This window comes from Xenopus tropicalis, chromosome 1 (assembly GCF_000004195.4).
Source record: "Xenopus tropicalis strain Nigerian chromosome 1, UCB_Xtro_10.0, whole genome shotgun sequence".
Classification (NCBI taxonomy): Eukaryota; Metazoa; Chordata; class Amphibia; order Anura; family Pipidae; genus Xenopus; species Xenopus tropicalis.
Window position 1 is genome coordinate 99,405,768 of NC_030677.2, and position 23,592 is coordinate 99,429,359.

General features: G+C 40.4%; 2 protein-coding genes across 5 annotated transcripts; both read left to right on the plus strand.

Annotated features, from left to right (window-relative positions):
- Window positions 1-16: 16 nt before the first annotated feature.
- reep6 (receptor accessory protein 6) lies at window positions 17-8,534 on the plus strand. Of its 2 annotated transcripts, NM_001016051.2 has the most exon segments (6): window positions 84-232; window positions 1,241-1,334; window positions 1,727-1,865; window positions 2,628-2,796; window positions 2,885-2,958; window positions 5,880-6,394. In NM_001016051.2, coding segments are annotated over 6 exon segments (609 nt in total). In that variant the 5' UTR covers window positions 84-117; the 3' UTR covers window positions 5,898-6,394.
- Window positions 8,535-11,165: 2,631 nt separating this feature from the next.
- c19orf25 (chromosome 19 open reading frame 25) lies at window positions 11,166-22,960 on the plus strand. Of its 3 annotated transcripts, NM_001045667.1 has the most exon segments (4): window positions 19,420-19,470; window positions 20,466-20,636; window positions 21,206-22,221; window positions 22,264-22,408. In NM_001045667.1, coding segments are annotated over 2 exon segments (321 nt in total). In that variant the 5' UTR covers window positions 19,420-19,470; window positions 20,466-20,506; the 3' UTR covers window positions 21,397-22,221; window positions 22,264-22,408.
- Window positions 22,961-23,592: the final 632 nt, after the last annotated feature.

The window sequence follows — 23,592 nt, forward strand, 5'->3', positions numbered from 1 at the left end:
GGTTTTGAACATGTGACACTTCCCCCCCCCCCTGCAGTCCAGCCGGTGCGCCCGCATACGGCTCAGACCCTGTAGATTATCTGTTTGTCCCCAGTACCTGGACCTTGCTCCATAGCCATGCCTTCTATCAAGGAGCGCCTCCAGAACTTTCTGAATGGAGACAACTTCGTATCCCGGTTATTGGGGAAGGCTGAGGAGAAAACTGGGATCAAAAAGTATTATCTTGCTTCGGGTGAGCTAGCTATTATTCGGGGCTATGACAGGAGTTCTGTATCTGCTAACAGGTGGACGTGTAATTAGACGGCATGCTCAGGACAGGGTTAAAAGGGGCTTCCGTCTCAGTGTTCCTGTATTTGTATAGAGAGTTGTTTAAATGACAACTACCCTTCTAGCTTGTGATTTAAACGTGATCATTCAGTGCGACGAAGAAGGAGTAGATAGTTCCACTGTGATTGCGTGTGGCATCGTGTATATGGCTACATTCAATACAAAAAAGTAAGAGGGGTTGCTAATAAGTGGGGCACTAAGCCATTGAATAGAACGTGTGAGGCTGCTGGAGCCAGACAGGGGGATTATGTCGCTGCATTAGCTTTACGTCCCAGACCACGTTCTGCAGGAATCCATGCTGAGAAGCCGAGGTCAAGTTGCAAGATTTCAGTAGCCTCACATGTGGCCCCTATTTATGACTGCTGCACATTGTATTTTATGTTGGTGAAAAATAATACCACATTCCATCTGCTTGGGTACTAGTCGTTCTTGTATAATCGTTATGGTTAATAAGTGATCTGCTTTGGGTGCTGTTACAGCCACATCTACATATCTGGCCTGTCATGTGCCTTATCATTTTCTTATGCTGTCTGTGAATAAGAGTATCCTAATGTGAAGGTCACAGCATGCCACCCATTGGCCACCTTTTAAGACACTGATATAAAGAGCAACATTTCCCTTCCTTACTCTAGGGAGCTCACTAAATATGTAAATGTATATAGATTGTAAGCTCTATGGGGCAGGGACCTCCATCCGCTTGTGTCTTTGACTCTTAACTTATTGCAACTGTAACTGTATCTTGTATATATTTGTATTTATTGTTATACTTTGTATTTATCTATTATCTTAGTAACCCCCTGTTTGTATTAATGTATTCTACTGTACAGCGCTGCGTACATAAGTAGTGTTTTATAAATAAAGATATACATACAAATGTTCATTCTTTTTTTTATTACAATGCTTTTCTTCCTAGGTTCCATCTGCTCCCTAGGGCTGTACCTTATATTTGGCTATGGGGCTTCTCTTGTCTGCAATCTGATTGGCTTTGTGTACCCAGCCTATGTTTCGTAAGTATCCGGATTTATTCCTCAGCAGTGAATGAGATTAGAGTGTCTTCTGGATGGGGGAAGGAAAAGTAGATTAAAGTGTTTGTACCTGTTGGAGAATGTTTCTCCTGTTAAGAGGCAGATTTATCAATGTGTGAGATTAGAGTTTACCACAGAAAAAATGACATACTTTCTATTCATTCCCACGGGATTTTTAAAAGTGTATTTATCAAATGGCAAGCTTTAATTTTCTCCCGTTTATAAAAACACTTGGGAATGAATAGAAAGTGGGTGAATTTTTCTGTGGTGAGCTGTAATCTCACACCTAGGTAAATCTGCTCCTTAGTGTTTTGACACTTTGTTGCTAATACTATACTAATGTAAAATCTACAATTTCTCATTTTGTCTTGTAGGGTTAAAGCTATTGAAAGCCCAGATAAAAAAGATGACACAATATGGCTGACATACTGGGTGGTATATGGCGTGTTCAGTGTAGTGGAATTTTTCTCTGACATATTTCTCTTCTGGTTTCCATTTTACTACCTGGGCAAGGTCAGTAGTTAAGGGACAGGTGAAAGTGCTAAAAATATTCATTTTGAGTTTGTCATTTGCCAAAAGAAAGGTGAGAATGCTTTAAAAAATTTGCTTGAACTTTTCCCCTTCTCTGATTTATAATTTTTACATCTAATCCTGCAATCCTGTAATCCTGTGGGATCACAGATCTGGTATGTTTGAAAGTTTCATCTTGGTGAGTTATAACCTGGAATATATGTCCAGGTAGTTGGTCAGTAAGGGGAAAAAGCAGACACATTGCCGGACCAGTTTTTGACATGTTTGGCTAGCTATAGCTTCTCTTAAGAAAGAGAATGTTTTTAAGTATTGAACAGTCACCTCAAATCACATGCTAGTAATTCATATATTAATCTATAAAGCTTCTGCATTTATTTAGAGCCTATCTCACCTCTGTGTATTGGTGAACTGCTCTGAGAGCCTTTTTTTTTTATTGAAATTCAGTGTTTTATAATGAATACTTCATTATGCTGGCACAGTCCAGTCTTGCTTTTGAGGGGTGTAAATAATTGAAATAATAATAACCTATTATGATAATAGTTGATAATGCCAACAACAGTATGACTTTATCTTGCATTTAGATGCAAGATCTGTATTCAGAAATTTAGAATCCCAGTTAGGTTTTATTGCATCAAATGCTAATTACAAGACTGAAATTTATTTTTACATTGTTTACCATAGATATTGATCAAGTCTGCCTTACTTGCTTCCTTCTAATCAGTGTGTCAATGGGTTTCTCTACAGTGTTGCTTCTTACTTTGGTGTATGGCTCCATTTTCATGGAATGGCTCTCAGATTCTATATGACCGGTTCATCCGCCCATTTTTCCTGAAGCACCATCGAACGGTGGACAGCGTTGTTAGTGACCTTGGAGGACAGGCTCTAAACACAGCTGAATCTGTCACTAGAGGAGGTACACATTCTGGTTGCTATATTTATTTCCCTTTTGACATCCTAGGCACCTTAAATTCACATTCTCTCTTCTTGTATTAATGCTACAGTCCTGCATACCTTGACCAGCAGCAGAACCCTTCTGGCACGTGAGGGAGGCCAGCAAGCTCTCCCCAGCACCTCTGTATGTAAACAAACTAGCAAGAGGAGGAGAGCTCAGCTTGAGCTTATAGTTGTTTTTTGTGTTAGGTTTTGCTCACTGTGTTGATGAAAGGGGCATAATTATCAAAGGGTTCCAGTACAGATCACTGCAGGCATATTTCATTACTCATTTTCTCTTGTACAGGATTTTTTAGGGGCCTAAGATTGAACTCATACATTTTGCCTCTGATAAACAGGCCCTGAATAATCCTACACAATTAAATATAATGATATGAACTTTGTCACTGGTGAACTATGGTAAGCATTGTTTCACCATTTGATAAATATGTCAGAACGAGTCAAAGATTAAAAAAAAACCAGGATGGTATCTTGCACTCTGGTCAGAATGAAAGGAAATTAAGAAAAAAAGTTAATATAGTTGAGTAGTGGTTAACTGTGCTCCACACATAATTACAAATTGTTTAGTGTTAAGGTAGACAAGGGTATTTGAACGTGACTTTTTTTTATTACTGTAATTATTTAAAGCACAGGGTCTAAATTAGCTAAACCGTACACAGGGGAAACTTGTAACAGAAGGCATCCATCTCATTCATCCCAGGACAGTCAGAGGTACAGTGGGGAAAATATCACATTTGCATATTTAAGTTTCTACATGCATATTCCTCCAAATGTAATACCCATCACCACATCACATCATCCCGACATGGGTAGAATCTGGTCCTTTTTCCTTTATCTTGTAGGATGTTTCAGGGAAGAGAATACTTCTGAAACAAAGCACGCTTTAGTAAGGTTCTGCAGTGAATGTTGTGTTATTGACAACTGTAAATAAATTAATGGAATAATCAAAGCACTGCAATAATCCTTAAACTGCCTCACATTTGTTCCCGTTTTTGAATTTTCTCACTTTGAAATTTATGAGAAAAAAAATCTGTGTGAAATGACATCTGATACAAGCTGAGCTCCCTTCTCTAGCACTGCTGGCAAATCTTAGTTATTGGTTCTGAGTATGTGTTTTACACCTCATGCATGAAGTAGTTTCACTCCTTTTAATGAAGTAATATCTGTAAAGCTAAATAGTTTTTCTGTAGTCACTATTTTATTTGGCTTGTGCATTTCTTAAAGGGAATCTTATCCTCACATATTTGCAACCCACACTGAATGGTGTTAATCCAGTATTTTTGAAAATTTGGTTATGTATTTCAGTAGTGCTAAATACTGCACTAGCCAAAAAGTATAGTACTTGTGATGTCCAGTTTGTTTCACAGGAAAGGTTTTTTTCAGTACAGAAAAACAAACTGGATAGAGAAATCAAACCTAAAATCAAACTCAAATTTTCTAAATTTACACAGACTGGGTAAAGTTCACTGCTACTGTTCCTAGGCATGGGCATCCTTCAAAGCTTAACAGCCAAGGCATGCCCTCCAATAAAAAGTCAGGGGTATTTCACTTCATTCTAAAAGAAAATGTTATATATTACACAGTTTATATTGTAAAGAGAGTGTTGGTATGCACAACATTTTTGGGACTCCTACCTCCCTGTACCCCAAAAAGATGTTCCTGCCAGCATTACCTGCATAAGAAAAACAGTACATAATGCTGAAGGGGTTGAAAATTAACCATAGGGTAGCAGCACATGACCTGCAGAAATCTCTTGAACTTGCTAAGTTTTCTCATGTTCACTAGAATTAAAACTCCAAAAAAGGAATGAAAACATAATGCTGCATGTTTTAAAAGCAGTCTGGGCTGTAGAAGCTAGCTAAATTTAAATCTAGAACAATAAGTTTGGGGGCATGTTTGTATCAAGGACCATTCTCTTTTAATGGTACAGATTGAACCGGCCATGTATTTTAGGATAACTTCTGCAGAATTATCAGCCTTGAGTGGGCAGAATTCTTAAACATGCTGTTCTATGTGCCCTGTATAGATCTTATTATACACTTTACAATGTTTCACCAACAGTTTTCTGCCTTCCGCTATCCACCTTATCTTTTCTCCGTTCACACTTAGCTCTTATTTTCTTTCTGGACCACTTCCGCCTGTCTTTCCCAACTCTTCTCAGTCTTCCTTTGGCTGTCTTCTTAAACATTGTAAGATTTTAAACCATACTCTGGCTGTGTTAACTAAAATAGTATGGCTGAGGGGAGTACAAAATAAGGGAGGCACAAAGATTGTACAGTAAGTGTTGTACAAGGAACAGAGGAAAGACTTGCAATGTTTGCTGTTAAAAAGCTCTTAAGCAGCTGGTCATGTAAGACTTTTGCTGCAGCTGTCCTCTTTGCAAGTCTGTAAGGTATATTGGATTATACAGATGCTTTGCCATAACTCAGTCTGTCAGAGTCAGTCTGTACACCCAAAATATTTATTTAAAAAAATGCTGCCAGTTGCTTGGACACTATGGGATTAAGCTTAAAAGATTTTGTTTAAACCCCAAACTGCTATCTCTCTACAAGAAAATTAAGCAGAGAATAAGGATGAAATACGCCCCAAACTAATTTTGTGACAGAAGGAAGAATCGGATCTCTGGATGAATTATGCATTTTATTAAATCTTGGGAAAGGAGACCAAGTGCATATTTCAGCACAAAAAGACAATGCCTGTTCAAATATGTTTCATGTCTAAATGGACCATATAAATTGTATGCTTGATCAAAATTTATCGTGAAAAATTCATATAATATAAATTTGTTTTACTTTCACTAATCTGCATTTAAATCACTCCCTTTAAGAATGTATTTGTTTTTAAAAATAATAGTCTAAAAACTTTGGTCCTCTTCAGTCGGTTTTCTTAGACACACTCATCCATTATGACCTTTGCACAGTGATTGTGAGATTCCTCCCTGCAGGGATTTCAAGGGTTCCTCCTGTAGGGAAAGAAACTTTATGCAGTCCTATCATACATTTTTTCTGTATGACTTTCTAAATTGTGTTTGTTTTCCTTCCTCAGCATTCAAAGGAGCAGTAACCCAGTCTTTCGAGAATCAAAAGTTCAAATGATTGGACTTCTCCGCTCTTTACAAGGTGTCCCCAAGTGTAACAATCATGTTATCTATTTGAGACTTTATAAACCTGGCATTATTCAATCCTAAGTGCTTCTACAGCAGGATTTCTGCAAAATTCAACCCACACCCTATGTCCTTTTACATTGTGTATATATGTGCTAGCTGTAGATCAAGCATCAACTTCATCTTTTCTCAGACAGCAGCAACTTGTTCCCAGGTCTACAGTAGCACTTGTTCTGATGTTTATTTATTACCTCTGTAAAACAAGCAAACCTCAAAACTCCATTCAAAACTAGTAAATTGGTTAATTTGCCATGGCAATAAAATAGAAATGTTCTTACTGTGATCCACTGACAGTAATTTTTTGATGCATGTATTTATTTTAAGTAATACCTCCTCTCTGTACCTCCTAAGAGACACAGATTACTCTCATTAAGGCTGTGCTTTTTGTCTTTTCATTGGTATGAATTAGGACTGATATTTCCTACTTTTAAAAGTAAAGAATTTTGTCAGAACAGATAAGTGAAATCTGGTCCACTGGAAACCCACCATATCTATTTTATAAATGTGCCTCTCTAAAATCATGATTGAAATGTAGTAACTTGGTAAAAGAGATTGAGAAAAAACATCCATTAAGTTCAACCTTTTTGCCTAAGTGAAACCCTGCCAAACTGGTCAATGATTCAGATAAAAATAACAGTAAAATATCTGCAGCCTTTCCAAGTACCTTGATGGCCATTCCTTCTACTGGCTGGCCCTTCTTGCTACAGTTTCTACGTGTCTAAATTAATCTAATTTAGAGTATAAGTGGCTTGCATATTTTTTTTCCCCAAAATACAAAATCAGTCCTGAATTTCATCTGCATAGTCTTCCAGTTTGTCCAAATCTCCCTGCAAGGATACATAGTTTTGTGTCATCTGCAAGCATTGATACATCAATTTTAAAGGAGAACTAAAGCTTAACTAAAGAAATCAGCTAGAAATGTTGTACATTATATTTCTGGCTTCTGACATTGCCCAAGGCAACCACAGCCCTTTAGCAAGGAAGATCTATGCCTCCAAAGAAGCCCCCAGTAGCTCCCCAGCTTTCCTGTTTATTCCCTGCACATGCTTTGTGCTGCTGTCAGTTACTTAGCTTAGGGGAGGACTCACAATATACTGTACATATATAGAATATAAATGTAACAGTATAAGGCTGACTAGTAATTCATTCGGATTCACATGACATGGCAGCTCGGGAATCGGTGCAATTAGCATCAGAATTTAAGCATCAGTTTATATGACAGGCCAGCCTCATTTTTAGCTTGATAATTTGCAACAACCCCTAAGCTTTGCTTCTCAACAGAGCACACTGAGCATGAGCAGTGTCACTGAACAGAATTCAAGAAAAGGCCTGTGACAACTGTAAAGACCTATATAATTAGTGCTATAGAGATAGTGAAACTTGTGGCTAGTGCAGTCAGTTTAGATTACAAAATATGGCATTTCTAGCCATTTTATATCTTAGGGTTTAGTTCTCCTTTAATGCACCCCAAGTCATTAATGAACAAGTTAAATTAATTAAAAGTTATGACCATAACAGAACCCTGCAACACCTCACTAAGAGCCCTTCTCCAAGTAAAGGATGTTTTATTGACTACCATTTTTAGTACACGTTCCTTATAGGGGACCTATCACGAAAATTAAAATTTAATATAAGCTTAATTTCACTGAAATAAAAAAAACTTCTAAATATAACCAGTTAAATACTCTGACCAATTTCTTATTTCGGTGAGATAAAGCTTATATTACATTTTCTTTTTTGTAATGTTGTTTGTATGTGGATAGTAAACAGGCTTAAAGGAATACTGTCATGATTTTTATGGTGTACTTTTTATTTCTAAATTGCATTGTTTACATAGCAAATAATTCACTCTACCATTTACAATTTTATTCTTGAACCAAAAAATGAATTATTTTTTAGTTGTAATATTGGTGTATAGGCAGCCATCTCAGTGCATTCTGCCTGATTCTGAGCTTTCAGAAGGAGCCAGCACTACACATTAGAACTGCTTTCAGGCAACCTATTCTTTTTCCTACTCCCATGTAACTGGAGGAGTCCCAAGCCGGACTTTGATTTCTTACAATTGAGTGCTATTCTGATATCTACTGGGAGCTGCTACCTTCCCATTGTTCTGCTGATCGGCTTCTGACGGGGAGGGGGGTGATATCACTCCAACTTGCAGCTCGGCAGTAAAGTGTGACTGAAGTTTATCAGAGCACAGGTAACATGCCTGTGGCACCCTGGGGAAATGAAGAATATGGCTAGCGCCATGTGAAATTTCAAAATTAAATATAAAAAATTCTGTTTGTTTTTTAAAAAATAGATTTCAATGCAGGATTCTGCTGGATAAGTTCTATTTACTGATGCTTTTTATAAATCCGGTTTCCCTATGACCGTATTCCTTTAAAGGGAGCATATATAAACAGACCTTAAAAAGCAAATATCTGTGTGGGACTGTATCAAAAACTTTGGCAACGCCTGTGAGTATTCTGTTATGAGCACTAACCAATATGAAATGCATTTATTTGGCATATATGTGTTCACAAATATACTGTGGTGACATTTTTGAAAAACAAACAAACAAAAAAAAAAACAAAGAGACCACACCAACTGCAACCCCATTGTGCAAGTTCCTACTAATTATAAAAAGCTATTAAATTTGTCTTGATGATCTGCTTTTTATAAAGTCATGTTGATTATTACTTGTAATGTATTCTTTTAGAACATAACCTTGAATGTGTTCCCTTATCAAACCTTCAAATAGCTTACAGATGTTAGATTATAAGGTCTGTATATTTTTAGGCTGAAAATGTAATCCAATTTTAATTATTGGAATTGCATTAGCTTTCCTCTAGTCTAGTCCATAGGTACCAGACCTGAAGAAAGTGAGTTTGAGAAAATCAGAAAAAGTGGCCTGGCTAAAGCTAAACTGAGTTATCTAAGAACCATCAGGACCAGGGCCTTTGTTCATATTGATTTTGCTCAAACATTTTAGTACCAAATCCTGGTTTGGAACTGATTAAGCACATTTCATTTTTAGTGTCCCTTGTAACCAAAATATCTCCATTTTAGTTAAAAGAGAAGGAAAGGTAAAAACGGTAAGTAATCTTTATCAGAAATGCAGCCATAAAAACTTACAGAACTGCTACTCTGAGTCCTCAGTGAAAAGAAACAGCATATTTCTTTCCTTCTGTTCTATATACTTGATCTTCAGACGTCCTTCTTCAGAAGAATCCTTTAGGGCACGGCAAGAGCCTGCTCAGTTTGCTCCTCTCTCCCCTTCCCCTCTCTGCTGTAATCTGAGCTGAGAGTTGTTCCTTGCCTGAACACTGCTGCCTGGAAGTGAAGTGAGACCAAGCTAAAATGGCTGCAGCTATCTTAAACAAACAGAGGAAGCTTCTAGGCTGTTTACTCAGGTATAAATAACAGAATAAATATAGCATCCTAGCTTGCACTATTTTGACTAGTCTATTGGCAATAAAATGCCTGAATAGCTTTCATTCTCCTTTAGTGGCCTGAAGTCACACTCTCTCCCCCACATCTTTTTACTACTGAAAACTTTTGGGGATTAGACTTTAATTGGGATGCAATAAATTCCTCATTTTCTATTTGTGCCTTCCTGATGCTTGCTTTACAACACTTTGTAGTATTTATAGGTCCTAAAAGGAGCATCTGGTACCTCTGACTTCTATTTCTTAAAGGGGTGGTTAACCTTTACATCAACTTTAAGAATTTTAAGAAACGCTGAGCTAAAAACTGATAGAGTGCATACATGTTATGATTCAACACATGCTTTTACACCAGTGAAGAAAATACATATCCTCTCCAATCTGCTTTTTTTTTTTTTTTTGCAGAAGTACTAAGCGGCATAGCATCCAAGTGTCAGTGTGCATATGGGAAGTATTTTGCTGTGAAAATGAACAATTTGGTGTTTTCCTGCTGAAATCTGCCCCCTGTGCTATAATGATTCCATACTTGCCAGTGTTTCTGTAGCACAAGTCAGATCAAGGCAGATAGGTGGTTTTTTTAACTGGCGATTTATGCTGACAGACAGACCCACTTAGGAGCATCTATGAAATTTGGTTGCTGCTGCACTTTCATACATTTCTCAGTTTTAAGGGGAATGTTGAAGACCATGTTTGTCATATGTAAATGTTTTTAGTCCATGTAACCATTAATATGCCATAGGGTGAAGAATCTTCAGTGTTGACACTCATCTTACCTGACCTGCCATCTTAGGTTTCAGCTAACTTACACATCTTTACGCTAGTGTCATAAGTTGTGTTTTCTTATGTCTTTAGAATACACTGATAGGTACTTAAGTGTTTGTTTTTGTTCCAAAAACTGCCCATACGTGCACTGACAGGTGTATGCCGTGCCCATTTGTGCTTTGTAATACTGTCTGCCTTTAGAATGCACTTAGTTTGACACTGGCCTTACACAGAAGTATTCTTTTAGTATAACAATACCATGCATTCTTTCTCAGTGTTTTATTATTTTTACATTTGACCATCTGGGTGTTGCAGCTATTTGTGTTACGTCGTGTTTTCAACAATGAAACCTATTAAACTCATAAATTATTTTATCTTCTTGCAAGTTTAACTGACCTTTGATCAGATATTGTCAGCAAACAGATTTGTCTGGTATGGAGCTTAACGCTTTCTGTACTTCTGCTCTTAATGCTCTTCTGATGTTGCTGTGCTAGAAGGAAATGAAACCTGGAATTATTTTGAATATCTTTGTCAGAACCATGACCTAACACAAACAGCTTTCTGCTGCACCTAGCTGGTGCGATATCAATAAAGCTCTGAGCTTAGAAAGTGCATTGTATTGTTATATACATATAAAGAATGCTGCAGTGTAAAGATATGCAAGCTGAACCAAAACATTTGGGTTAGCCATAAGTCATGGGGCTGCAACCTGAGACAGTAGGTCAGTGTGGGTATTATGGCCCCCTCAACATAGTCAGGTTTGGCCCTTTGTATGAAGCCAATTTTATTCAAAAAATCTGTAACTTTGTAAAGTGAAATCCACAACATTGTGTGAACTGGTAACAGGTTGAAGGGAGATATATTTCCCCCAGGTTCATTTCCTACTCCCACATGTATAGCGATTCTGAATGGGTTAATTCCCCAAGGGAGTCTCACCTGGGGAATAATTAGCAGTCCAGATATGCCTGCAGTCAGAGAGAGTGTGGGGCTGAGTCTGAGAGCTGAAATCAGTGTGAGAGGGTCTGTGCCTGCGTGGAACAGCTTGAAGTGCTGCTGGGATTTTCCCCCAAACAAAAGGACTCAAGGTACTGTGACTCTGGGGAGTTGTGTTTTTGGTTTAGCTGGTAATCCCAGTAGGGGACCGGTAATAGAGAGGGAAGCACCCTGTGTATTAGTTAGAGCCCAAGTGTGGCAAGGATTTTGTTTACTTTTGTTTTGCTTATGCTCCTGCTGGATACCAGAGTCAGTCACTGTACATAATAAAATGGACTGTATTCACCTAAAGGACTGTCTGTGTGTCTGATCTCGCTTACAATTGGCACTCTGTGGCTTAAGGGTCGGCACTGTAGATTTTTCACCCTGTGGAACATAAAGGGTTATATATGGCACTGTAATCATGGTACTTCTATGAAGGTGCCATATATGCTATGTTTGCAATTTTGAGTTAGCCAAACAAGTCTCTCGAATTGCACTATGCATTTAACTAAAATGTTGTCATTGTTTAATGAACAAAGGCAGCTCAGCATGTTTTAGATTAACTCTTTCTTCATCATGGGCATGTCATTGCCCTAAAGTAGCAGAGGGATAGTATTACAACATTTGTACTTCTTTTTCATCATACAATTTTTTTATGCATGTGCATTTTCAAAATGGCTAATAAAGATACAAGGGGGATAAGTTATGTGCCTTAAAAGCAATGAAAGGTCACATGATTATAATGATTTTAGTTTATTGAAACCAAGAATTTTCATCCACCCAAAAATGAAAAAAAATCACAAAAACCCACTAAAACCACAAATTGCCTAGGTCAGCTCCCATTGACTTCTACATGACTTTGCCAGCTTTTAGATGGTGAAGTTTTATATTGTTAGTGTTTTTTCAGTGAAGTGAAACAGGACAGATTCGCTCATCACTAGTAATTAGTATAATCCAAAGTTTTTAGCACTAAAAAATACAATTTGTGAAAATGAGCAAAATACAAATGTTAGTAAATGGGACCCTTAGTGGTTATATAGGAAAGCACTATAAAAGATGCTCTAAAAGGGCAAAACACTTAAAACAGGGTTACATGAGACCTAACTAAAGCTCTGTATTCCTGAGCATCTGCAGCGGCAGAAGGAGTGGGTGTGTTTCACTCTCTACTGAAACAGTGACTTCCTTAACTTTAACCAACGTCCTCTTATCAGCAAGCGTCACTGGTCAGCGTCAATGTCGATTTACAGGAGTGGTGAGCAGAGCTGATGTCAGGGAATTAGGAGAAAAAGCAAAATACTAAGGGGCGGATTTACTAATCCACGAACGGATCGAAAGCGTCTGAATGCGGTTTTTTCGTAATTATCGGTATTTTGCGATTTTTTTTTTTTTGTAAATTGTCGCAACTTTTTCGTAGCTGTTACGACTTGTGCGAATTGTCGCGAAAAAATTGGAAAGGTTAAATGTTAAATACATGTACTTAATGTGTGCTATGTTGGAAAATATGTTTAGGGTAACTTTAATATGAAGCCTTGATCTAAATATATATCCTTACAATTAGTAACCCTCTCTATGGATTAACATAGTGAAATGTGAGCAAACATAATCCATATTTTGTACACAACATTTGAATAACTATTCCAACCTACTGCATAATAGACTGAATGGTACAATCCCACTGCATTGTTCACATCTCAGGCTCAGGCTGTAATTACCCACATTGTTCACCTTTTCACACCTCAGACTGTAGGAGCAGTGCCAGCATTGTGTCATTGTATGTACTACCTGACCTATGCTGCCTGTGTGTATGGCATAGGGCAGACAGAGCATGGCACACACTGGCAGCTAAGGGCAGGCAGAGTATGGCACACAGACAGCATAGGTCAGGTGTGTGCCAAACTCTGCCTGCCCTATGCTGCTTGTGAGTGGTGACCTGGCAGGAGTTTGTTCTAGGAGTTTGTTAGCAGTTAAAAATACAGTAGCCATTATATGGTCCCTAAGGTGTGTAATTATATGCTGGGGGTTCCACAGGGGAGAAGGCATATGGATTTAAGGGTAAATCTTAATATGACATAATATAATTCTTTCAAATATGAATGATGGTTGATATCCCTGCAGTGAGGACCAACCATTTGGGTTTTTGCTGCGCTACCACCATTGTGATAACATGGGTGTGGTTTGAAGTGGGTGCAGTTTAAAAAGGGGGTTGATCAAAACTGGCTTCCATTAGCGGCCCTCCACTATGTATGCTGGAGAAATTCCAGCCATCACCACCACAGAAGTACAGATAGGGTATGGTATACACGATACCCAAAAAACCTCAGCGCTCTCGATGAAGGTTCATACAAGTGAAGCGATTAATCTTCTATATTGAGGGTGTATACATACAGTTCTGCAGCTCCTTCTTAAAGTAACCCCTTTGACTGGGTCTCGAATGCTTGTGTAGATATATCAATAGGAGCGCAAGTAGACCATGTGAAATAAAAATACAAAAAACAAATGGTGCAGTACGTTCATTAAAGGAGAAGGAAAGGCTAAGTCACTTGGGGGTGCTAAAATGTTAGGCACCCCCAAGTGACTTTAATCGCCTACCTTCTCTGTTAAAGTTCAGCTTTTCACTCTACTGCGCATGAGCGCGCTCGTGAAGACGGAAGGAGGAAGCGCTACAGGTACCCCGGGGGGCACCAGCCCAGGGTAAAAGGTATGCGATTTAAGTCACTTGGGGGTGCCTAACATTTTAGCATAAAAGAAATTCCAATATAATGTACTGCTGCCCTGCCCTGCGAAACGCGTTGAGCCATAATCTTTTTTTATGCTTTGTTGAACTCTACACAATGTAAGTAGCTTGTTGGTGTAGAAAGGACTCTTTACCCATGTTGGATTTGTCAGAATGTGTACTTTCCAAAAATATATGGTTTTCTAGATTTTTCTGTATAGTTTGGGGGTGTTACAGCTGAACTGAACAGTTTGATGCCCAATATGCATAGATATACCAAAGTCTGTGGTATGTACTGACCCCAAAATTAAAATAGCGCATATGGATTTCTCGCCTGCCAACTCAGCTTTTGCATAGAGAGCCCCGTCAGCTGACGGGGCTCTCTATGCAAAAGCTGAGTTGGCAGGCGAGAAATCCATATGCGCTATTTTAATTTTGGGGTCAGTACATACCACAGACTTTGGTATATCTATGCATATTGGGCATCAAACTGTTCAGTAGACCTTAGGTGTTCATATTTGGGGTGATTTGCCTTTGTACACAAGAAATTGTGTGAGATAAATGCAGCAAATTTCAACATTTTTAGGCAATTTTCTGAAATATCATAAAAATCGGCAAACTTAGGAAAGCTTTGCGGCTTGGTACTTTGGAGTAGAAAGACATGGGTACCCATTTTGAATTCAGGGGAATGTGTACTTTCCAAAAATATATGACTTTCTGGGGTGAGTGTACTTTTTACTAGCTTTATCCCACATATAATGATGTAAATGTGTTGATTTTGCAGGAGCTGAAATGACAGAAATGACAGTACATGGGGGTATGTTCACATTGGGGCCCCTACATGCCACATACTTAGGTAAACCTATACATATTGGGCATCAAACTGTTCAGTGAACCCCTGGCATTCAAATTTAGGGAGTTTTATTTTGTGTTAGGGTGTATATACAATACCACAATCCTCAGCGCTCTAAAATTGATGTAATATCCAATCCTGTGTGAAACATAAGTCCAATCAAGTGTATGTGTCAAGAAATTTCCTGCAGCTCCGCTTCAGATAAACCCCTTTGACTGGGTCCCAAAGACGAATTCAGCAATGCATACAGACGGAGCGCATGTGTAGAGAAAAAAGAAATATACAATAGTGCAACAGAGTATATATAGAGAAGATCCTTCTCCAAAACAGTGTAACAATTAAGAAAGAAAATTTGTGCTCATTTGGTTTACACTAACACCCGAGTGCAGTACTGCAAACTGCTTACCAGAAGGCAGTATAGATGTAGCAGACGAATTTATTTGTTTACTTGATGGCCTGTAGGCAGGGCCGCCATCAGAAATCACGGGGCCCCTCATAATAAAGTTTTCTGGGCCCCCCCCTCCTCCCACACCCCAATGGCCCCTCCCCCAGTGACCCCTCCCATCAATACAAAGGACATAAAACTTTGGTGGCCAGGGCCCCCTAAAACATTGGTGTCCAGGAGTTACATTTTGCATTGGTGCCAGGACAGGTACCCCCTAAATCATTGCTAGCCAGCCCAGGGCCCCCTAAAACTTTGGTAGCCAGTGCCCCCCTAAAAAGCCCCCCCCCCAAAGCATCCTCCAGCTTCCCCCAGGCCCCCCCACAAGGCATTCTCTAGCTTCCCCCAGGGCCCCCCCAAAGCATCCTCCAGCTTCCCCCAGGCCCCCCCACAAGGCATTCTCTAGCTTCCCCCAGGGTCCCCCCACAAAGCATTCTCTAGCTTTCCCCAGGGCCCCCCCCACAAAGCATTCTCCAGCTTCCCCCAGGGCCCCCCCACAAAGCATTCTCCAGCTTCCCATAGGCCCCCACCCCAAAGCATTCTCCAGCTTCCCATAGGCCCCCACCCCAAAGCATTCTCCAGCTTCCAACAGGGCCCCCACCCCAAAGCATTCTCCAGCTTCCAACAGGGCCCCCACCCCAAAGCATTCTCCAGCTTCCAACAGGGCCCCCCCACAATGCATTCTCCAGCTTCCCCCAGGGCCCCCCCCCCACAAAACATTCTCCAACTTCCAACAGGGCCCCCCCACAACGCATTCTCCAGCTTCCCGGCCTGCCTGCTGCCATGGTGTCCTCCGATATGTGCCGCGGCTCCCAGCTACTTCGGCGCTTTTATAAGGTTGCGCCCCGTGCGTGTGACGTCAGTGCGTACGGGCGCAACCTTATAAAAGCGCCGAAGTATCGGCACATAGCGGAGGACGCCGCCAGAGCCGAGGAAGCGAGGGCCCGGACTTGATTAAAGGGGGCCCGAGCTAAGATAACTTTAGCGTGGCCAGGCCCCTTTTAAAGCTAAAAACGGCCGGGCCCGGGACGATTGTACCCCCTGTGCCCCCCTGATGGCGGCCCTGCCTGTAGGAGATAAGATACTATAGACTTTTATTTTTAAAGCTTAGCTTGTCCTGAAAAAAAACAATATATTGTTTTCCTGGGTAAACTAAAAGTCCCCCCGAGGAAAGGCCCCTAAAGTGAAACAGTGCAAAATGTTCAAAAACTGTCTGGCAGTAGAAGTTCACTTTGGTCCAAAACGGCTGGCAGTGAAAGGGTTAATGAACGTACTGCACCATTTGTTTTTCGTATTTTTATTTCACATGGTCTACTTGCGCTGCTGTTGACACATCGCTACCACAGAAGTTGGACGGCACTGATCTAGGGCTTTATGAGTATAACATCACAACAGGCACCCAGACACTTGCTTTTATTGCCTAATACAGTGGAGGAAATAATTATTTGACCCCTCACTGATTTTGTAAGTTTGTCCAATGACAAAGAATTGAAAAGTCTCAGAACAGTATCATTTCAATGGTAGGTTTATTTTAACAGTGGCAGATAGCACATCAAAAGGAAAATTGAAAAAATAACTTTAAATAAAAGATAGCAACTGATTTGCATTTCATTGAGTGAAATAAGTTTTTGAACCCCTACCAACCATTAAGAGTTCTGGCTCCCACAGAGTGGTTAGACACTTCTACTCAATTAGTCAACCTCATTAAGGACACCTGTCTTAACTAGTCACCTGTATAAAAGACACCTGTCCACAGAATCAATCAATCAAGCAGACTCCAAACTCTCCAACATGGGCAGGGCCGGATTTCTGTTTTGGGCGCCCCGAGGCCGCCCCTGTTGGTCGCCCCCTCCCCACTTGTGCGCATGCGCGAAAGCGCGCCCCCCAGTGCGCATGCGCGAAAACGCGCCCCCAGTGCGCATGCGTGAAAGCGACCCCACCAGTGCGCATGCGCGAAAGCGACCCCACCAGTGCGCATGCGCGAAAGCGACCCCACCAGTGCGCATGCGCTCCTTTAAACTCCTATACGGAGCAGTGGGGAGAGGTCCCGACTGCTCCGTATGGGAGCCAAATTTAAAATTTTTCTTGCGGCGGGGCGGCATGCCGCCCCTAAACTTCTGCCGCCCTAGGCCCGGGCCTTTGTGGCCTCTCCACAAATCCGGGCCTGAACATGGGAAAGACCAAAGAGCTGTCCAAGGATGTCAGAGACAAAATTGTAGACCTGCACAAGGCTGGAATGGGCTACAAAACCATTAGCAAGAAGCTGGGAGAGAAGGTGACAACTGTTGGTGCGATTGTTCGAAAATGGAAGGAGCACAAAATGACCATCAATCGACCTCGCTCTGGGGCTCCACGCAAGATCTCACCTCGTGGGGTGTCAATCATTCTGAGAAAGGTGAAAAAGCATCCTAGAACTACACGGGAGGAGTTAGTTAATGACCTCAAATTAGCAGGGACCACAGTCACCAAGAAAACCATTGGAAACACATTACACCGCAATGGATTAAAATCCTGCAGGGCTCGCAAGGTCCCCCTGCTCAAGAAGGCACATGTGCAGGCCCGTCTGAAGTTTGCCAATGAACACCTGAATGATTCTGTGAGTGACTGGGAGAAGGTGCTGTGGTCTGATGAGACCAAAATAGAGCTCTTTGGCATTAACTCAACTTGCTGTGTTTGGAAGAAGAAAAATGCTGCCTATGACCCCCAAAACACCGTCCCCACCGTCAAGCATGGGGGTGGAAACATTTTGCTTTGGGGGTGTTTTTCTGCTAAGGGCACAGGACAACTTATTCGCAATAACGGGAAAATGGACGGAGCCATGTATCGTGAAATCCTGAACGACAACCTCCTTCCCTCTGCCAGGAAACTGAAAATGGGTCTTGGATGGGTGTTCCAGCACGACAATGACCCAAAACATACAGCAAAGGCAACAAAGGAGTGGCTCAAGAAGAAGCACATTAAGGTCATGGAGTGGCCTAGTCAGTCTCCGGACCTTAATCCAATAGAAAACCTATGGAGGGAGCTCAAGCTCAGAGTTGCACAGAGACAGCCTCGAAACCTTAGGGATTTAGAGATGATCTGCAAAGAGGAGTGGACCAACATTCCTCCTAAAATGTGCGCAAACTTGGTCATCAATTACAAGAAACGTTTGACCTCTGTGCTTGCAAACAAGGGTTTTTCCACTAAGTATTAAGTCTTTTTTTGTTAGAGGGTTCAAAAACTTATTTCACTCAATGAAATGCAAATCAGTTGCTATCTTTTATTTAAAGTTATTTTTTCGATTTCCCTTTTGATGTGCTATCTGCCACTGTTAAAATAAACCTACCATTGAAATGATACTGTTCTGAGACTTTTCATTTCTTTGTCATTGGACAAACTTACAAAATCAGTGAGGGGTCAAATAATTATTTCCTCCACTGTATGCATAACTCAGATATCATGAAATAATTGACTGGTCACTATACTGCACCACTGTAAAATACCTGATAGAAAGGAGCATTTATGATGAAGTAGGAAACAGTATAGCAAATTTTCTTTTCATCTCTTGCAGTACTTCACAACATATACTGTATAGTTCTCTGACATGTCATGTCATGTGGACTGCCTATGCCCTGTCTCTGGTCACCATACGCCATTCCCCTGGGTTTTCCAGTTTCTCCATCAAATTCAATGCATGCATTGTCAGTAGGCATTCAGTGACATTAAAGGGAGCATGGGTGTGTGCACAGTGAGCATTTGGCAGCTTTAGCAAAGCTGATATATATTCCAGCTTGGTAAGATTCTTTAATAGGTGACGTAATTTGATAGAAATCATATAAAGAAACCTTCAAAACATGACGATCTGGCATTATATGGATTTGGGAATCCTATTAGTGGAGGAAATATAATGCCTATTATAAAATAAACTAACCGAGCCCTGGGTATCCAATAAAGACTTTTTTACGATATAAAGGCGCTGTATGCTGTTCTCGTAAATACACTAACATAAACATGTAACTAAATATTTATGCCCCTTTACAAGACTGTGTCAATTGCATAGTTTCACCACTAGATGTCGCAAGTACATACCGTAACTGCTTCGTTTTAGACAGGAACCTTCCAGTGATTGCCAATTGTCATAACCAATGAGATCTTACCTTTCCGCCCAGAGTGCCTTGTTATGCCAGGTCACTTATTGATGATGTCATATCTGACGAAGCTTTGGTGGTGGGGGGGTTACTGTGTAGTGGTGGCGTCCAGCCGGTGTACCTTTCCCTTGCCTGGTCTCTGGAACGTCATTTCTAAACGATCTGGTTGCTAAGTATGTTATGATTAACTTATTACTTATGGTTTCTATTCTTTGTCTGGAACTGTTCTCTTTCTTCAGGGGAATGTGAATATTTTACTTATGGAATTCGTGCTCAGGTGTTTTACAGACTTAGTTATGTTAAATGTTTGCCTTGTAAAAATACTTTATTTAAGGGATATATACTCTATGCAGTTTCCTTACATTGGTTTGTTTCTGAGCAGTGCAGGTAGGAGTGTTGTTTTCCCCTGCTGTTGATGCTTACATTTTTTTTTACATTCTATCACCCTACCCCAGCACTAAAGCTGGCCATACACGCACTGATAATATCATACGAAACCTCGACCGATATCGCTGGTCGGACCGGTTAAAAGATTTTGATCGGGCGCCATAGAAGGAGCCTGACCAAAATCTGCTGTCAGGGCTGAATCGGCAGAAGGAGGTAGAAATCCTATTGTTTCTACCTCCTTATCTGCTGTTTCAGCCCTGACGGTGTGTGGCGGATCTGACGATGTTTCGTGCGACCGATGGTCGCCAGATCGCCACGTGTATGGCCACCTTTAGTGACACATTTTTTCCATTCTTTGTAAGGCTACATAATGTATATCGCCTGCAGCATTACAGCAACCACACCAGCATCAAGTGGCATAGTCAATCTCTCAGTGCATCCCTAATAGTAACTGATACACAGGTTCCCTTTCTATTTAAATAAAATTTTCCTTTTTAGAAGGCAGGAAACCCTTATGCCTTGCATCCCCATAAATACAGCACTGCTAAACATAGGCAGTCCTTTATTCATGGGAGAGGCTGCAGGTCTCTGCACTCCAAGAGAGACAGAGACCTGTGGCAGTTCTTTCAAGCTTTCCCAGATGTAAATAACAAATATAATTGATATATTCCTTAGTTCCTTTCAAAAACATGTATTTTGTCCAATAATTATGACACAATGCAAACAGGAAAAAAAAACTTGATCTTCTTATTAATATTTTTAATTACTTTTCCGCTTTCAGTTAGGGAAGAACCTTTCTTTCGTTTTTGAAAACTTTTGGCTATGACCTCCAGAGCCAAGAAGCGAATTGTCCTTCCCACCCGACCTGAGCCACCCAGCATTGAGCAAATTCTCCAAGATGTCCATGGGGCTATAGCCTCTGATCCAGTGTTTATCTGTGACTTCAGTGATGGTAAGTAATGCTGGTTGATTTTCGGCATAATTAATTGCAACAATATAAATTAGGAAAGGAAATCACATTTTATATTTCACTGATAGGCCCTGAACCAATATACAAATAACAGCAAAAAATTCAGTGAAAATAAAACCACATTTTAATGGCTCAGAGATTTTCTCAAAACATAATACAAAACAGATTCAAATGTATACTATACCACACAGTGACAGGGTACATCCTAGTGCCTCTCCTAACGCGTTTCGCACAAAGTGCTTCATCAGAGGAGGCATTGTGTGCTGATGTCACTTCCCTTTTAAACCAAACAGCATATCTCATATACAGTGTGCAGGGTTAATGCTGTACCTTATATAGTGAGCATATATTACAAAAAATTCTTAAGATATACACATTTCAGATTTTAAAATTACCCTGTATTCAGCATAAGTTATATAACAATTCTTAAAACATACATGTTCCAGGGTCTAAAATTGCCCTGTATTCAGCATAGATTATACAAAACCACGGCATATCTGTAATAGTTAAGTCAGCCTCTTGTTTTCATGACACTCATTTTTGTCTTACAGATTCCTCGCTTTCCAATAATGCTACTTTATGTGAAAAGGAGAAGCAGTATTGGCAGAGCTGCAATTATGTGGATATGAACAACAAACTAAAGGAAGCTCTGATCCAGTTGAAGGCAAAATGTGATGTGCTGAGGTCTGCAGGGGAAAAACTAGAAGAGGACATTGAGAATCTGAGAGAGGCTACCATGTGAAATAACCCATGTGCTGATCTTTAAGTAATGCACATTTGGTCACAAAGATTAGCAGCATGCTGATGTAGATTCACTACATTGTCTACAATGTACTATTTAATACTAAACAGTAACTTTACTGGAGCACTGCTGACTTCTGTTAATAGACGTGTGAATATCTCCAAAGGAAATTTCTACAAGTGGTTTTGGGGAAGATTTATCAGTAGATGGACCCTGCTTTCTGATAATACTTTACAAATAATTTAGATATTTTAATTTGCATGTTTTGAATCAAAGGCCATTGATGTCATTAGAACATTGCCCACAGATAATGCACATGACATTTAGGTATCCAACATGTGTGCCACTAACTACTTATATGACTTCTCCCTGTGGTACTGTTTAGATGATGCCCATGTGGCTGCCAAAATACTCTGCATGCTAGAGCAGAATTGCTACCGTGGCTATGATGAGCACCGGGATAAAACTGCTGGAACACAGGCAATTGCTTGGACCACTAATGTTATCCAGTCCAGCCGAATATCATTCCTTATTGTGTCAGCTACCTCCCTGAATGACCCTTGGTTCAATAATGTCTCTGAATGGAGTCTGGTGAACTATGTAGATCAAGAAGCTGTAAAAGTTGTGCCAATCTATGTGGGAATAGATGAAGCACAGAGACCCCATAAACTACGCTTTCTGACTAGCCTTAACTATGATTCCAGTTACTTTCCCAACAGACTTCTGGCTAGCATGAAACCGAGAAACCGTCACTGACTATGCAAATGGGGATTTTTCTTGCTACGGCTGTGTGTGTGTGTGTATATGTATGTATGTGTATATATAATATATATATATATATATATATATATATATATATATATATATATATATATATATATATATATATATAAAAAATAAGCTTTATTGTGAACCGTAGCATATTTGAAAACAGGCCCACACCCCCATTGTCTTAAAGTGTTTGTATTTGGTCTTAAAGGAGAAGGAAAGGCTAATAAAGAGTTAATCTCAAGCTGCAGGCATACCTTCAGTTGTCTCAGTAGTGCCCTTAAGTCTCCCCATATTTCTCCTGTTCAGATGATCAGAAGCCAAACGGGAAAAAAAAACGCTGAGCAGGGTAGAGAAGATTCCCATAATGCATCATTCCTTCCAGACTTGGCAGATTATGGCAGATATAGCGTTTTTACACAGCAATAGTAGTACTATTTAATTGTGTGCTTAATAGATTCTGACTTTCCTTGTCCTTTAAGCATCTTTTATCAATTCATTTGCTGGATGGCATGATGGGTGATTCTATGCCAAAGCCATTAGGCCAAAGAAACATTTGATACAGGTGTGTTGTTTTAAAATGCTTTGGGAAAAAAAATTTTTGTACCAAGGGACTTACAGTAGAACCGTGATTTTATGTACCTGGATTTTACATTTTCCTCAAAATTTACACCAGGATTTTTTTCATGGCCTGTGTGTGCCATGCTATGTGTGTGTACCCTTCCTGTGTGTGTGCCCCCCATATGAAAGCAGAAAAGATGTAGACAAAGAGAGCAAATAATTAAAAAAAAACTATAAAAAAAAAAAAAATAATGAAGACAAATTGCAAAGTTAAAGGTGAACCATCCCTTTTAAAGCTTACACAAAGGTAAGCAGTCACAGCAGCCAGATGCGGGCCACCAGTTGGACAGCACTGTGCTAGGGTTTTGTGGCCTACCGGGCAGGGGCGGGCCAAGCTGACCGGGCGCCCCAGGCAACCCGGTCAGCCACCTCCCCCCCCCCCCCCGAACGGCGCATGCGCGCCAAAGCACAGGAGGGGGGGCGGGGCAATTAGATCGGTCATTGCCTCCGCCGCTAATGACAAGCGGCAGAGGCAATGACAAAGTAGCACTACGGGTAGACAGGAGAGGCTCCTGCCTGGCGCCCCTCAATCGTTGCTCCCTAGGCAGCTGCCTCTTCTGCCTACCCCTAGTTCCAGCCCTGCTACCGGGGAAACAGTGCCCCATGGGCCATTGCCCTTTAAGTATAAAATTGCTTCTCACTAGACTAAAAGTCTTCACAGGAATGTAGATCTTTATGTTGGATGCTTTATAAAAAATTAGTCTCCTAAAATGTATGGATGGGAACTATGCTGTGTGTTATGATTTATAAAATAAAAGTATGTTGCATTACTGCTGTTCCATGGATTGCCTGTTTCACCAAGTGTGT